Source organism: Bactrocera tryoni, unplaced genomic scaffold (genome assembly GCF_016617805.1).
Source record: "Bactrocera tryoni isolate S06 unplaced genomic scaffold, CSIRO_BtryS06_freeze2 scaffold_7, whole genome shotgun sequence".
Classification (NCBI taxonomy): domain Eukaryota; kingdom Metazoa; phylum Arthropoda; class Insecta; order Diptera; family Tephritidae; genus Bactrocera; species Bactrocera tryoni.
The window spans coordinates 22013160-22029516 of record NW_024396366.1 but is presented as its reverse complement, the minus strand read 5'-3'; the positions used below and the strand labels follow the sequence as shown (position 1 = coordinate 22029516).

General features: G+C 37.7%; 1 protein-coding gene across 1 annotated transcript in view; it reads left to right on the top strand.

Moving 5' to 3' along the window:
* The first annotated feature begins 4159 nt into the window (after positions 1-4159).
* Positions 4160-16357, top strand: part of LOC120781853 (protein Wnt-10a) — a 79814-nt gene continuing 67616 nt past the window's right edge. Inside the window, exons 1-2 of the mRNA XM_040114071.1 lie at positions 4160-4163; positions 7915-8297. Of these exons, the coding sequence (XP_039970005.1) occupies positions 4160-4163; positions 7915-8297 (387 nt within the window). The remainder of the gene's footprint in view (positions 4164-7914; positions 8298-16357) is intronic.

Below are 16357 nucleotides of genomic sequence, written 5' to 3'. Positions count from 1 at the left end.
ACATACAAACATACAAAAATAGGTACAAATCTTGCCTCTTTATAATATTAGTGTAGATTTACTTACAAGTAAATCCGACTTACAAATATATTTTGAATATGAATAAAGTAAATGTTTTATATTGCGTGCGATAGAACACGTGTGATCTCGTCCGATGATCAAAAGGAATAGGACGAATTAGAGAAGCTAATATAAGGGGTTTAATATTGTAACGGGATTAAATATTTTTTTTTTGCTGAATACAGTGTTACCAGATGAAAGTAGTTAAGTAGTTACAATATTAGAAATAGTTAATAAGTGGATCTATTACAATTTGGCGAGATGCTAATCGCTTCAATACTCTCCTTCTTAAAAAAAATTAAAGTTTTTAAGAAGAAATTTAATTTTTAAACATTAATTTGGAATATAGGCGTTCTTATTACTAAACCAAAAACAAAAATAGTATGATGAGTTTTCTCGGCCGATGTGAAGAATTCTAACGTATACTGGTTTAAGTCTATCCACTGAAATAGAGATTACGTTGCCTCGGTAGTCTATGACGAAATATTTGTCGTGACGAGCAATAACTTTGAACGGTCCTTAGTAGGGTGTGGAGAATGAAATTTCTTTACGATCCTACCAAAACATGAGAACAAGGGTTTAGGTCTTTAAAATAAAAAATTGATCTCTTTCCGTGTCTTGACGTTTCTGCTGGTGCTAGATTTTTGAAATGTTGTTTCAAATTCTGTAATAGTTCGGCAGTGGTTGTTTGATTGTTTGAAGGAGCAATGAATTCTCCTGGCAAACGTATTGGTTCTCCATAATCGAGTTCAGCTGGCGTTGTGCCCATGTTTTCTTTCCATGCTGTTCGATGGTCAAGTAGTACAACCGGTAAAGCGTCTAGTCAAGTTTCTCGAAGAGTGTAGATTTGAGTTGGCGATGAAAACGTTCGACTAAGCCATTTGATAGCGGATGATATAGGGAAGTCCTCAGATGTTTGATGCCAAGGATCTGCGACAGTGAGTTAAAAAGTTTTGACTCAAATTGTCGTCCTTGATCGGATGTTATTCGTTTTGGTGCACCGTACCGAGCGATCCAGTGGGCGAGTAGTGCTCGTGCTACCGTATCTGCTGTACCATTTTCCAAAGGAATTGAAAAATTTCAAGATATTGCAAATATTCGCGCTTATTGACTGAAGCTACCAGGATATCGTCGATATATACGATTAAGAATGGAAGATCTCGTGTTACTTCATCGATGAACCTTTGAAACGTTTCAGCTGCGTTTCTTAGACCAAAGGTCATATAAGGAATTTCAAATAGTCCAAAAGGCGTTATAATGGCCGTTTTAGAAATGTCTTCTGGTGCGACCGGGATTTGGTTAAATGCACGAACCAAATCTATAGTTGAAAAAATTTTGTTACCATGTAATGTTGCGGTAAAGTCCTCAAGGCAGCTTACGGGGTATTTGTCTGGATTTGTGCGAGCATTTAGACTGCGGTAGTCTCCACATGGTCGCCATCCTCAAGTGCTTTTCGCTGTTATGTGCAGAAGCGATGACCATGGACTGTTCGAAGGTCGAGCGATTCCCAGTTTGATCATGTCATCAAACTCGTGACATGCAGCTTGTAGTTTATCCGGTGGTAAGCGGCGTGCTTTTGTCCGTTTGAAGTACGTATGTGGTGAAAAGTGTTGTGTTTATTTCCTCTTGTTACGCTGTCTGTATTTGTAATCTGGGGAAAATTTCGTAGTAGTTTGTGGTATATTGTATCTTCTTTAATTGATCGGATGGAAATTGTATTCGTTATTGGAGCAATTAAGCGGGTGATGTTAATGCAGTACGTCCGACGAGTAGACATCTTCGCTTGAGGTCGACTAATAAGTCAATGTGACTCAAGAAGTCAACCCCGATGATTGGTTTCGTGACGTCGGCGATGATAAATTGCCACAAAAAATACACGGCGAAGACCTAGATTAAGAGACAATAACTGTTTTTCCGTATGTTTGGATGATGGATCCGTTTGCTGCTTGTAGCGTATGACCAAATGTTGGTGTTGTACTTTCGACCGAACTTTTGAGAAAACCGAATAAATCGGAACCTGTGTCTACCAGATATTGGGTACCAGAGGCTCCATCTCTAATGTACAGACGGTGAGAATTTTGCAGAGAATCACTATCCGTCATTAGAGATTCTCTACAGCATTTCCCGAAAATGTGCAACCTGGTTTGCACCGAATGACGTTTTTATCGTATTTCGAGTGGTAGTAACAAAACCCTTTAGAGCTCAGCCTATGTTGTTGGGACTGGTTACGTGACCTCGGCTTGTTATGCTGTCGTGTATTTGATCTGGATTCCCGTTTATTAATAACGGCAAATAGTGCTGCTAAGTGTTTGGTTAAGTCTGATATTTGTTGTGCGAAGTCTGCATCATTAGTGTTGTTGGTATTTTTTGATATTGATGAAACTTGCATACCTTGTATGATTTCGTGGAGTCTGTCTGTACTAGCTCCTAAATTTTCCAGCGTTTATTTGTTTGCAATGCTAACATGGCGCGAGTGTCTTTCGGTAAAGCGGACAACCATTTAGCCTTAAGTACATCTTGGTCAACGCCTGAACTAGGGCTTTAAGATGACGCAGGAGAAGTTGTTGTAGCTTCGAGAAGTTGTTGTATCTTCACTTCTTTCGACTTAGAAAAACGGCTAATTAGTGCCATTTTGAGTGCAGTGAAAGGTGCTGATGTTGGAGGATCAACTATGATGTCTTCCACTTCTGCCGCATGACGCGTGTCGAGGATGGAAACCGCATGGTAAAATTTGTCAAGATCTCTTACCACACCCAGAATCCTAAACTGTGCTTCGATTTGGGCGATCCACAGCGATGGCTTCTCAAGGTGAAACTGTATAGGTCGAATGATGTTAGTTGTTGGTTGTAGCGGTTTCCTGTCTTCGGAATTGTCTTCCGATGGTGACTGCTTTATGTTGGTCATCTTTGTACCCAGTTGGTACTGGAGTGATGTGACAGGCTTAGTGTTCTATCGCTTTAGCCGCGTGGTGTGATATGGTTGAGTTTGTGCGTGCAACTCCTTTATCGAGATTTACTTTGACGATTGTGGCTCACTTATGTAGAGGTTATGGTACGCACATCGGAATAACGTGTTCCCAATGTAGCAGTTAGTCCATAAATCACGTCGATTTTTGGCTTGTACGCCGGGCGTAGGACGTCAAGTATGTTGTGAGCGTCGCCAATGTAATTTTAACGTCGGCATATTGCATGAATTTCGGTCGTCAGGGTCACCAATGCGGTCAGACGGTTAAGGTGTTAATAAGTAAAACACTATTTAACCAGCTACTTAATTTTATTATATTTATTTACTTACAAGTAAATCCGACTTACAAATATATTTTGAATATGAATATAAATGTTTTATGTTGCGTGCGATAGAACACGTGTGATCTCGTCCGATGATCAAAAGGAATAGGACGAATTAAAGAAGCTAATATGAGGTGATCAATATTGTAACGGGATTAAGTATTTTGGTTTGCTGAATACAGTATTACCAGATGAAAGTAGTTAAGTAGTTACAATATTAGAAATAGTTAATAAGTGGATCTATTACAATTTGTAGAGATGGTAATCGCTACATATATTATGTAAAAGTCCAAATTGACTAAAAATATTACTATACGTGCATTCATACAAAATTATACTCATATCATAATTATGTTTACATGTCAATATTGAATTGCTGAGGGCAAAACGCAAAAGCATACATACATACATACATACATATGTATATGCATACATTGCACATACATACAAGCGATTCCCTGGTTGAAAGCAAAAAATTAAACAAGCAAAACGAAATTCTTTACATTCGTTGGAAGTGTAATCATAGGCATGCATACCAGAGAACGGCTTCCGTTGAGCGCAAAATGATCATGCACGATCAATACCCGAACTATCAGCACATTCGGCTCAAGCGCTCAAAATGGCATTCGTGATTGTTTTCGCTACTGAGCTAAATTCAGCTCAATTGCGGTAAATTCGTTTGCTTGCTGAGTTTATTCACGCTCGTGTTGAAACAGCTCTACTCAAGCGTTCGCTCATTCGGCTCAACAATGATCGTGTTGAATGAAAACAAAAACACAAAAGAGCAAACTCAACGCCTATGAGCAAACTCAATGGGTATGAGCAAACTCAACACATATGAATAAACTCACTGTGCTTGAAGAAAAGCGCCGTCTCCTTAAGCAATTTGCAGCACTTACATACATATGTCTGTTTAAATTTGAAGAATTTTTTGGCAAATATTTTAAAATATTGTTACAGGATTGGCAGTATATATGTAAATCCATTCCAAATAGTGCCATCCTCTTTAATAATTTCATATAATATATTCCAAACATGGCTCCTTCCCTTATATCGGGCTGACAATGTGTAGGCGTTTGTACGTATTTTTTCTAAAATATCTTCTTGCTCCATATCGACGGGATGACAAATACATACTAAAATATAAGTTGTGTACCAAATTCTTACGCGAATGAGCGATTCGGCAACAATACTTGACTTGAATAGAAACTTTTGCGTATGAGCTGATTCAAGGAAAAAGTGAGTTTTGCAGTTCTCTGATGCATACATACATATATTTACATACATATGTCTCTTCATATTCTCTGCTTGGGCATACATGCCACGTCATCATATGCCGAAAATACATATATTTATTTCTTTTCATATTCTCTGTTTGAGTATGGGGAAAACTATTAGAAATGTTAACATTTCACAGCGTGAATTCTGTGGTAGTGAGGTGAATTCCTTACTACAAATCTAACAAATGTTCGCTGTCGAACCTGCACCTTCTATATGCTCTAAGTTCTCTGCTTTACTCTCATTCTCTCTCTCTCTCTCGCACTCTATCTTTCTCTGTTGCTCTCCTCCTTCCGAGTTGCGTTAATCGTTCAACGCTTTTCCCCTCCACTGAAGCGTTAAACGTTTTACGCAACCTTTTCCGAAGTCGCCTAAGAAGTTTCACTTCAAAAATTTTGAAGTTATCCAATTTTATGTCAAAAAATCTCAACTTTCTGATAAAAATATTTTCAAAATCCAAAAAAATTTTCAAAATCTAAAAAAAAACATTTTTTTCCAAAAAAAAAATTATTTTTGCACTTTTCGACCTACTTTTTTTTTTCAATTGACTTTTCCATTCGATTTCTCGATCAATTTTACATAAGAATCAGTGTTCAAAAGTATGGGACTCTGAGCCCATGAACTGCAAAAGAATGCAAAGTTGTCGCAGTCTGTTCGCTTAGAAGGTTGTGTGAAGGAGGCAAATTTGTAAATTGTTTCCTTAGAATATAATTAATGAATTAATCAGTATTTCAGCATTCATAAAAATATGATGTTAGTTTATATTGATATCATTTTATGTCTTCATTCGGTGCTTTAAATTATACCGCTACTTTATAAGCTGTTTAGTGCAATGAGATACGTGCAGATGGCGTTCAGAGCGAAATGGACAGTCTTGTATATACTCCCTATCACTTTTATTCGTGCATTGTGCAAGTGTTGAATATTTGTTATTGTTTGCTCTTTAATATGCAACATATGAATGTACATAGCAAAAGCAAAATTTTTATCAGAAAACTGGGATTTTTTTACATAAAATTGGATAACTTCAAAATTTGTTTTACTCAGTTTTCAGGTCGTTAAAAAATAAAAGAAATAGTAATTTTTTTGTTTAATCGGAATTTGAATTGCGCGCGAAAAAACAGTGGAGCAACTTTGACCACTAAAAAGTTAAACGATATTCTTCTTCTGGTCGATATTATGATATTCTAAAGTTTGGTCAAAATCGGAGACCACGGGTACAAAACCATGTCGCCAATTGATGGAATGGATCATACATTAAACTTATTAGAGGGCGGGGCCACACCCACTTTTTAAAAAAAATTTCCCATTTGTTTTACTTGCTACAGAGATTTGTGGGCGTGGCAGTGGTCCGATTACATCATCTACGAACGCGAATTTGGCTTTGTACTAAGGAACCTACATACCAAGTTTCATTAAGATATCTCAATTTTTGCTCAAGTTACACGAACGAACGGACAGACGGACAGTCAACTGTATATAAACTTTTCTTGTCACCCTGATCACTTATATATATATATATATATAACCCTATAGATAGATATCCTGATTAGTTTTAGGTGATACGTACAACCGTCAGGTGAACAAAACTATAATACTCTGTAGTAGGTTCGTAAGAGTACTATAAAAATACAAGGTCGTAGATAGGCGCAATCGGACTACTGCCACGCGCACTGCCATTAGCCGAAATCCCATAAAGGGTCATAACGAAGCACTAAAACAATACATAAAGCTATCACAGTAGCAAGAAGCACCAGTTGGCAAAAAATTTTGAGAAAAAGCGAAAACTTAATCTACCTCCCATGTAACTAATATCAGGATATTCGAATATCCGGCTGACTATACTCCATTTGATTGATGATTTTATGTAAGTATATTGTACTAAGTATAATTATTTCTGTTTTTCTAAGAAATCTTGTACCAAACTCGTCTGCCAGTGTATGAGTTATATAGAGTATATGTATGTATGTACATATATATAACATTGTTTAGATTCCGATCGTATGGTTCTTATTTTACATCTTAAGGTATTTTCCAGGCTTTGATTCTGGCAAGTTGGAAGAGTATAAAATGTTCGGCTGCACCCGAACTTATCCCTTTCTTACTTGTTTTCTAGATCCTTTTACTAAATTTATGGGGAAGAATTTAGTAAACCGTCCCAGGATTTCAAGAATAAAAAGGATATGGTCGGATAGAGAAGATTATCCTGATCAAGGATACATATAATTATAGCCGCAGGAAGCTTAGTTTATAGTCTTCGAGATATTCGCGTTTAAAGTTGAAAATTTGCAATATTTTAATTACACATTTTCGATATATAAAATTAATTTTGCACTTATATTTTTCACTTTTATATCCACTAACACTTCACTTATTCATTTGTACACATTTATTTTATATAATATAGTGCAAAAATAGCTTTTAATATACATTTAAATTATTGTTGAATTATGATTATTTAAGAATAACAAATGAATTACAAACTGTCAAATAATCAGTGTTACCTTATCGACATCATTTGTAATAAAGTTAACAGATTATACCCCAAATACGAGAATCAACAACCTACATATATAACCAAATAATCCTGGCCGGTCCAACACCGGGGTGTATCAATTTTTTTTCGCGTTGAACTCCTTTTTGCGTGGGCGACCTTCGGCCGCGCTTCAAAAAAAAAATAACCCTGGTCGGACCAACACCGGGGTGTATCAAATTTTTTTCGCGTAGAACTTCTTTTTGCGTGAGCGGCCTTCGGCCGCGCTTCAAAACAAAAACCCTGGTCGGCCCAACACCGGGGTGTATCAAATTTTTTTCGCGTAGAACTCCCTTTTGCGTGGGAGGCCTTCGGCCGCGCTTCAAAAAGAATAATCCTTACTGGTCCAACACCGGGGTGTATCAAATTCTTTTCGCGTGGAACTCCTTTTGCGTGGGTGACCTTCGGCCGCGCTTCAAAAAGAATAATCCTTACTGGTCCAACACCGGGGTGTATCAAATTCTTTTCGCGTAGAACTCCTTTTTGCGTGGGCGACCTTCGGACGCGCTTCAAAAAAAATAACCCTGGTCGGACCAACACCGGGGTGTATCAAATTTTTTTCGCGTAGAACTTCTTTTTGCGTGAGCGGCCTTCAGGCCGCTTAAATTTTTTATATATTTTTTATTGTTTATCAATTCCCATTTTATTCCCGAAATCCTGGGACGGTATACTAAAGCCGACCCAATTTAAGTAAGCGTATATATATACATATAAACAATAAACATTTTCAGACTTTTCAAAAGTTTATTTTCACAGGTTACAGGGAAAGTGCGTTTGTGTTTGCCATTTCCGCTGCCGGTGTAGCGCATAATGTTGCTCGTGCTTGCAGTCAAGGACGTCTGGTGTCATGCGGTTGTGATCCTTCAATTAATCGGAAAACGCTTAATAGAAATCTGAGAAGAAGCCTTGATAAGGAGAAGAAACTATTTCTCCAATACTTAGAAACAAACCAAATACTAACACCTGAAGAGGAGAAGAAGTACGAAAGAGCAAAAATTACCAGCCGTTGGAAATGGGGAGGATGTTCTCATAATATGGACTTTGGAGTTGAATTTTCTAAGTTATTCTTGGATTGCCGTGAGAAGGCTGGAGATGTACAATCAAAAATTAACCTGCATAATAATAATGCTGGACGAATCGTAAGTAATTTAGTAATTAATTATTGGTTTCATAACTAGGTATAAATTCTTTGAAACTAAAATAAATCTTTCACCAAATAAGACTATAAATTTGTTTTGTATTATTGAATGAGTTTTTTAAGGAAACATATTTTTTCAAATAATTTAGTGAATACAACCACAAAGTTCAAAGTTTCAAAAACAATTAACTAAAACAGAAAAGGTCTCCGCTCATCAAAGAAAACACAATCGACTTTTCAGAACTTCTTCAAGATTTTGTATGGGAAATTTTCTACTTTCCTCGTGTTTTGCTTTATTTGTCGTTTTAAAATATTTAGGTTATCAAATTTGTTCCACTTGCTGCCACAGTTGAACGCCCCCACAGTTGAAGAAAGATTTCTTGCTTCAACGGCCGTACCAGGTTTTCGTTACCTTTTATTTAATTCTAAAAATAGAATATTTGAACTCATCCGAACAAAAAACCGATTCCCAGAAAGATACATATGTATATGCTTGCTTATGTGTTCGCTTGCGAATGCAATGCGATTTCTAAATTTTTTAAAGAAATTCCATTGCTTTTTGCATGTCACTCGACCATGATATCTAGCCAGTTTTCATATTTTAAATATGTTTATTTTTACTTTAATATCTACGAAGAATTTACACACAAATTGCAGTTTTTCCTTTCGAATCTCTAAATACATATGTACTTATGTGTATATTATTGACAATAACGCACTGCTAACTAACTGTTTGTTTTATATAGGTAGAATTCAAAAATGCCGATAACTTTGCAAACGCATATAAGATTCTATGAAATTTGGCGACTGTAATGCTATAAACATGCGCATATTCTGATCAAAACTTTCAAAAACGCATATGTTTTATAATTAATTTAACTGTATTTGTATATATCTTACAGTGGTATAATCCTCATTGAGTATTGTTGAAATGAACTAATATACATATGTATGTGTATATTCACTTGATAGTTTGATTATCACCAGTTTCTTGTATGCGATGTTGCCCACAAGTCGCAACCACGTTTAGAAGAGCAACCATGTTTAGACAATGTGATGCGAGGAAGCTACACCAGACATTACCCTATCATCAGAACGCATGGCAGGCTCAACAAAGATATGGAAAGTCCTAAAAGATTATACTGGTTGCGATCATCAGTACATTTATTTCACGATCGACACCGGAACAAACGTTAATCAGCACATGAAAAATATTGAAACACGAAAATGGAACATTTCGAAACTAAATCTCCGCAATAGACAATCAGAACCCATCTAGTAAGTCCCACAAAATTGCAAGGAAAATTGTCAAGCCCAAAATGCCTTATATAACAAAAGCCTATCAAAACTCAATGCCCAAGGCTTCCGAAAGCAAACTTAAAGTAGCAGTTTACTGGCGGACTGAGAATATCGGTCCGAATATTCCCTGAACCCTGGAAAAAGCAAAAGTTTGTGCTAATCAGTAAGGGAAAAGGAGATTCCAACTTGCCATCAGCATTGTCCCCTATTTAAACAGCGGGAAATCTTTATGAAAGGCTACTTGAACCCAGACTTGAAGCGGCTTTCAACGACTCTGGAGGACTTTACCCTACACCGCACGGTTTTAGATTCGGCAGATCAACTCTAGGAGCTATAAAATGCCTAATTGAAAATGTAGAAGCCGCGTAGCGTAGATGGCATAAATACAAAAAATAGTGTTGTTGGCGAATTTAGATGGGTGGATATGATCTAATGATATTCTTAAGACGCAAAAAGAAGTAAACTACATACCTAGGCGTAAAGCTGAACCCCAGACAAACCTTTTGGGCACAAATCCACTACGCCTCAGGAAAGGCAGCGAAAATCACCTCCCAACTTAGCAGACTAATGGCCAAACATAGGGGGCCCATGTAAGAAAACAAAAAGCTCCTATTACCGACGACAAACAGCGTCCTATTATAGGAGGCAGAGATCTGGGCAGATGTGGTTAAAAAGGAAAACCGTCGTAAGGTGGGCAGGGGTTCGCAGATGTAAGTCTCTCAATGAGATAAATGGCACGCCACCCTGAAGTAGAGAAAATGTGGCTCCAAGGTGAGCCACGTTTTCTTAAAGCGGGGAGGTGTAGTGACCGGCGAGTGGCATATACCGTTGCTGCGACGACAGTACTCATTATGCGGATGGCATTTTCTACCTCCTCATCCGCAGAAAAAAAATGCTTGCGTGTACAAAGTTCGGTCTCCTCATCCTGATTATATATGTATGATCGATTAAATTTGGGTGATACAAACATACGTTAGGGGAACAAAACTTTTATACTCTATAGCAACATGTTGCCAATTCGGAAACGAAAGATAAAGTAACAATCACTAAGGGAACAAGTAAGAAAGGGCTAAGTGTGGATGCAAATGAACATTTTATGCTCTTCCAACTAGCAAGTATCAAAACCAGGGAACAACCGTAAAATGTAAACTTCAAACAGAAGATCGGAATCTAAGCAATTTTATATATGCTTATACTATATACAACTTACTCACTGACCGACATATAGGGTTTGTCCGGAAAGTAAATGGAAATCGACTAAGTGATTTAAAAAAATTATTGAACCAATTGTTACAACTCTTTTAAAACTTTCAAAATATGCGTCGTTTGAGTCTCTTGAGGACTTCCACGTAAAACTGGTCGTTGACGGTTTGTCCAGGAGGAACAAATTCATGGCTTTGATGTCAAAAGAGAAAATGACCATCGTTTTCACTTTGGATTTGCTCATTCTTCCCTATTTTTAGACAAGGCCCTCCAAAACGGCCTGGTGACACCGAAACACACCACTTATTGCTAAAGCAACATCTGGACAAGCTTGCTTGAACATATCAAACGTCTCTGCCGCAGATTAACTGAGTTTCACACAGAATTTAATTGCCTACCTCTGCTCTAACAAACACTGCATGTTCGGCTTGCACCATTCACAGAATATGTTTGTCCTAACTCTTCAGGTGCTCGGAGACAATTCACCAACCGCTTGTTCACCCTCTACCGAATCCAGTCGGTGCGCGCATGCTGCTAAGTCCAGTCGCGACGGAAGAAAATCAGTCCTATTACTTTCCGGACAAACCCTGTATTCGGCTTAAGGTTTGTTAAAAAAAACGAAATCAATTATATGTAGTGTACGGGATGTGGGGTAGTTTCGACCCGATTGTAATACTAACTACTACTTGAGCAAATTCAGTCGGATGTTCGAAAATCCTGGTAATAGTTATATATGGGCTAGGTCTGGTTCTCTCCCAATTTTATCTATTTTAAGCACAAAACACACTGTTATACGTAAAACACGATTTGTGATTTTCATTGAGATAACAGAAAGTCATCAGTAAGTTCCTAAATCTATATACTATTCAGTAAAATCTTGTAAGTCAAAATAATATAAAAAATACACGAATCATATGTAAATTTTGGGAATCTGCTGCACTACCTTAAAAAATCGTGTAAAATGAAACAAATTCAAATATTTTCTTAAACAACTGTGCAGAAAAAGTGATATTAAACTCCATTAAGTAATAATAAAACAAAACAAGATATGATTTAGTTTACAGTTTATGTTCAATCAAATACAAAAAAATAGAAAAATAAAAAATTTAGGAAGTAAGAGTGCAGCTAGTTGATAACAATCGTGTACGCTTATTATGGACTGACTTAAAAATAGCACTGTCGTCAGAAGATATGTCTAACACAACTGTTGGGTTTTGTTCTATTGCTGAATTATTTATTTTCTTTACGCGCCAGTCGTTTCTTCTTTTCGCTACGTGGCGCCAATTGGATATTCCCAGCTAAGCCAGGCCCTTCTCCACCTGGTCATTCCAACGGAGTGGAGGGGTTCCTTTTCCTTTGCCTCCCCCGACAGGTACTGCGGAGAATACTTTCAGAGCTGGAGTGTTTTCGTCCATTCCGACAACATGACCTAGCCAGCGTAGCCGCTGTCTTTTAATTCACTGACCTATGTCAATGTAGATATACGACGACATTGACATAGTTCAGCGTTTCATCGAATGCGATATTCGCCGTGGCCAAAGCGCAAAAGACCATAAATCTTTCGCAGAACCTTTCTCTCGAAAACTCGCAACTTGACTCATCAGATATTGTCATCGTCCAAGCCTCTGCACCATATAGCAAGACGGGAATAATGAGTAACTTATAGAGTTTAGCTTTTGTTCGTCGAGAGAGGACTTTACTTCTCAATTGCCTACTCAGTCCGAAGTAGCACCAGTTAGCAAGAGTTATCCTGCGTTGGATTTCCAGGCTGACATTGTTGGTGGTGTTTATACTGGTTCCCAAATAGACGAAATTATCTACAACTTCAATGTTATGACTGTCAACAGTCACGGTTGATGTCCGCCCTCCTGGAGGCAGGTAGGTGCTACATAAAGTGGTTCTCTTTCAAGGTGCGACCGGATAGCGCCGTCGCTAGCTGCTTCCGTTGCATGGGATTTGACCACAGGGTGGCTGAGTATAGGGCTAAAGCAGATGCCTGCCGGAGGTGCGGTCAAGAAGACCACAAATGCACTACATTGCCGCAATTGTGAGTTTAAGGGTAGACCAACGATCTATTGTGGCATTATTGGGCGCGCCCTCGCCAGACACTGATGGGTGAGATCATCCAGCTGAACTCACAGGGCTGTTATGCCGTGATGTGCGAGTTGGAGGGCAGCATGGTTGAGGGTGGGTGCTCTACTCCAGGATCCCTATGCCACCAACGGTGTGGTTCGGGGTCTTCACTGACCTGCCCTGACTTTATCGTTTAGCAATGTAGCCACTTTGTCACACATCTAGCCGAGCTATGAATCTATCGGAATTAAGTACTGCCTTAGTTGCACCCCTTACTTTATTTCTGATGATTGTTACCGCTTGGTAATACGAGCAGCTGCCGTTGAAGGGTTTAAACAGCTCGTACGCATCTACGACTTCTATGCAACTAAACTCAAGAATTGACTTAATTATATCTAGAGGAATATCGCACCTGATTTCTGGATTTACCGAAATTTTTTTATAAACTTCCACTTGTAGCGCTTGAATGCACAAATTGCTAACTTTTGCGCTCATAGCATTGAGCTGTGCCTGGAATCTTTGTTCCTGCTGCGCCAATGCTTGGCTGACAGCGATCTGCACTAGCTCTTGCACTTGATTAATACTCATGTCGCTTTGTGGGTGGCTGTCGCTGACTTTTACGTTCACCTGACAGTTGCTTCCACTGTGTCACGCTCTGTTTCACTGTCTAATTCTACTTTAATATTTTCAATTGCTTCTAACACCGAAATTTTTATATTGTCGCGAAATATACTAATTGATAAGAACCGCTAAGTATGAAGCACGTACATATGTAAATATTTTATATCTCGTATATTCCTTATACAATATATTTTTATTTAGAATAACTTGATATAGTTGTAAACACAGTACACAGCAGTTTTGTTATAATATTGTTATGATTTGAAAACAATTTGTAATGAACTTACTTATTACGAGACATTGATACATACATCTAAGAGTGTATAAATTATTGATACAGTCCTACGGCTGTTGTTCAGGAAATAAAAATTACTTCTCCAGTCCTACGGCTGTTATCCAAGAAATATTTCTAACTTCCGCTTTTACAATTTGATAACTTTTTTATTTAAACACTATGTGTTCTTCTTAAAGTCTGGCTTAAGACTTAAACTTAAAAATATGAGTCCAGTCTGATTCCCTATGTTTAGCACAATTTCGGAAATTCTGCACCTGATACTATTGTTGTTGTCTAGCTGCTCCTGCTGTTGTTGTTGTCGTTTAGACAACAGGTGAATCGCTGATATCGCGCTGATATTGGAGTAGCGAAGAATTTGCTAACTAATAGCTAATGCTGACGCGGACTATTCCCACGCTTGCTGGCTGGTGTGGAGTAGCTCTAAGAACGCTACAGTGGATAGACTAGCAGACTAATGTGTGTGTAATTAGAAGGGGGCAGCTAAATCGAGACCGTCCGCGGCGGCTTGCATGATCTTGGCTACCGCTTCCTTCGTGTCATTTGTGTCCTTTATGCGTTCACTCGTCCTGCGTATCCAAAATACTAATGCTGCACCTATAATGATAGCAACGGCCAGTATCACCAACATGCAGAGAGTAATGCGGTTATGGACCATTTCATGTAGCTTTTCAATGTGTCCAAAGTTCCTTAAATTAACTTTGCGCAAATAAGGTAGGCTTAAAATTTCCAAATGGTCGGTCAAGTTAACAAACTGTGTTGAGGGAATCCCAGGTCGGAGCGTTGCCTTTACTTTCTCCTTGAAAAAAGTTGTACCATTTATGCAAACTTCTCCTTTGAATGTCACTAAATAAGTGCCGGATATCGTTACCGATTCTTCTTCCCGAACTTCTACTGTTTGTCCGTTTATGATGATTAAGCCACTGTCAGCTTCGATGATCAGATCAAGGTTATTATAGGTAGTTTAGCATGTCGCCTTATTGTTGTTGAATAGTTGCCTCATACATGTAGAATCCGTTTTTATTTTACAGAAACTTGCAGAAAGCGCTGTCGTGCAGTTTTGAATTGGAATTGTTGAATTGCCGCAATCTGCAACAGTATCGGTCCCCCAAAAAATTATTTTGTCATCGTGTGCCACAGGAAGAACTCAAACTAAGTTGCATACTTTTTGTATTCTAGGAAACTTAACAATAAAGTATATTACATCATCATTTTGAAACATTTTTAACTTAGAAATACTTACAATATCGCTTATGCTTACATTTAAAGTGTACTCAGTGATCGATATTTTCGAAATTTCATCTTTATCCAAAATTATAGGATTTACAACATTTAATTTACCTAAAACTATGGAATAAATTATATTGTCCAAATCTGTTATAACTGCCCTATTTCTGGCCATTAGTAATTAGAAAAGATGACCAGTGTCAGCTTCTTTTGTATTAGAAGTAATTTTGTTAACAGTCTCAATCAATTTGTTGATCTGCTGTTGTATCTGAGTGTTTATGAAAAATTGACGGTCATTGGATTCTATAAGTTCTTGTGTTTTAAATTTTAGTTCGTTAAAATCGTCGAAATCTGGAGTTCCGGCTATGTATTTTAGCGCAGTGCCAATCATGTTTATGCTTCGCGTTTGTCTACGATGAATTTTCTCCGTGTCAATCAATCGATAAATTTGGTTAATGTCCGCCTGAACTTTAGTCATATGTGATTGGGGAGAAACGTGAAATATATTTTCTGTTTCCCGCAAGACGGTAAGGTAATTCGCCAAATTCGTTCAATGCGTTAATCAGTCATATTTGTCCCAAACTGCTACATTTCCGTCAATAACTGGTATGTAGTTGGATTTTGTAAAATTAATAATTTTGCTGTCGGATCCCTGAGTACGCAAAAGTGGTATAATAACTCTATAAAGGTAAAAAAAAAAATGTATTACCTAAGGTTGTTCATAAGAGTAACTTCCTATTATTTATTAAAACTGTTGATCCTAGATGCTTTTGTATCGTTTTTTCCGTAAAAACTTTTGCAAATTTATAGCCAATTCTTTTATTGGTCCAATTCTTTTATTGGTCCTAACATAAACTTTATCTCCTGGCTTAATAAACCTCGTAAGTTTACCGCTATTACAAAATTCGTACTTCCCATTGTTTACAGAGAAGACAGTCTTTTCCCTGTCCTTCTCCTCCAACTTAATTTGGTGGAAACCTGACTTTAAGTCGAGTGTTATAAAAAATGCCGATTTCCCCATGTTTGTTAAAATAACCGAAGTACCTGTTTTGACGTTCAGTTTCCTAAAAGCAACTACCATTCTCATCTTCTTCCTCCCGTTCTCGTTTATCCCTTTTTTGTCGACAATCCATATGGGATTATTATATGGAGATCGAGAAGAACGAATTATTCCATCTCGTAGTAAATCTTTAATTTCCTGATTTATAAATTCTGAAGTGGCTATCGGGTAAGGGTATGACTTTGAATAGATGGGTTCATTATAAACTGCCCTAATGGTGGCTACCCTGAATTTGCGAAAACTTTTATATGTTTTTCCAATATAAAATAAATCTTTTCCGTATTCC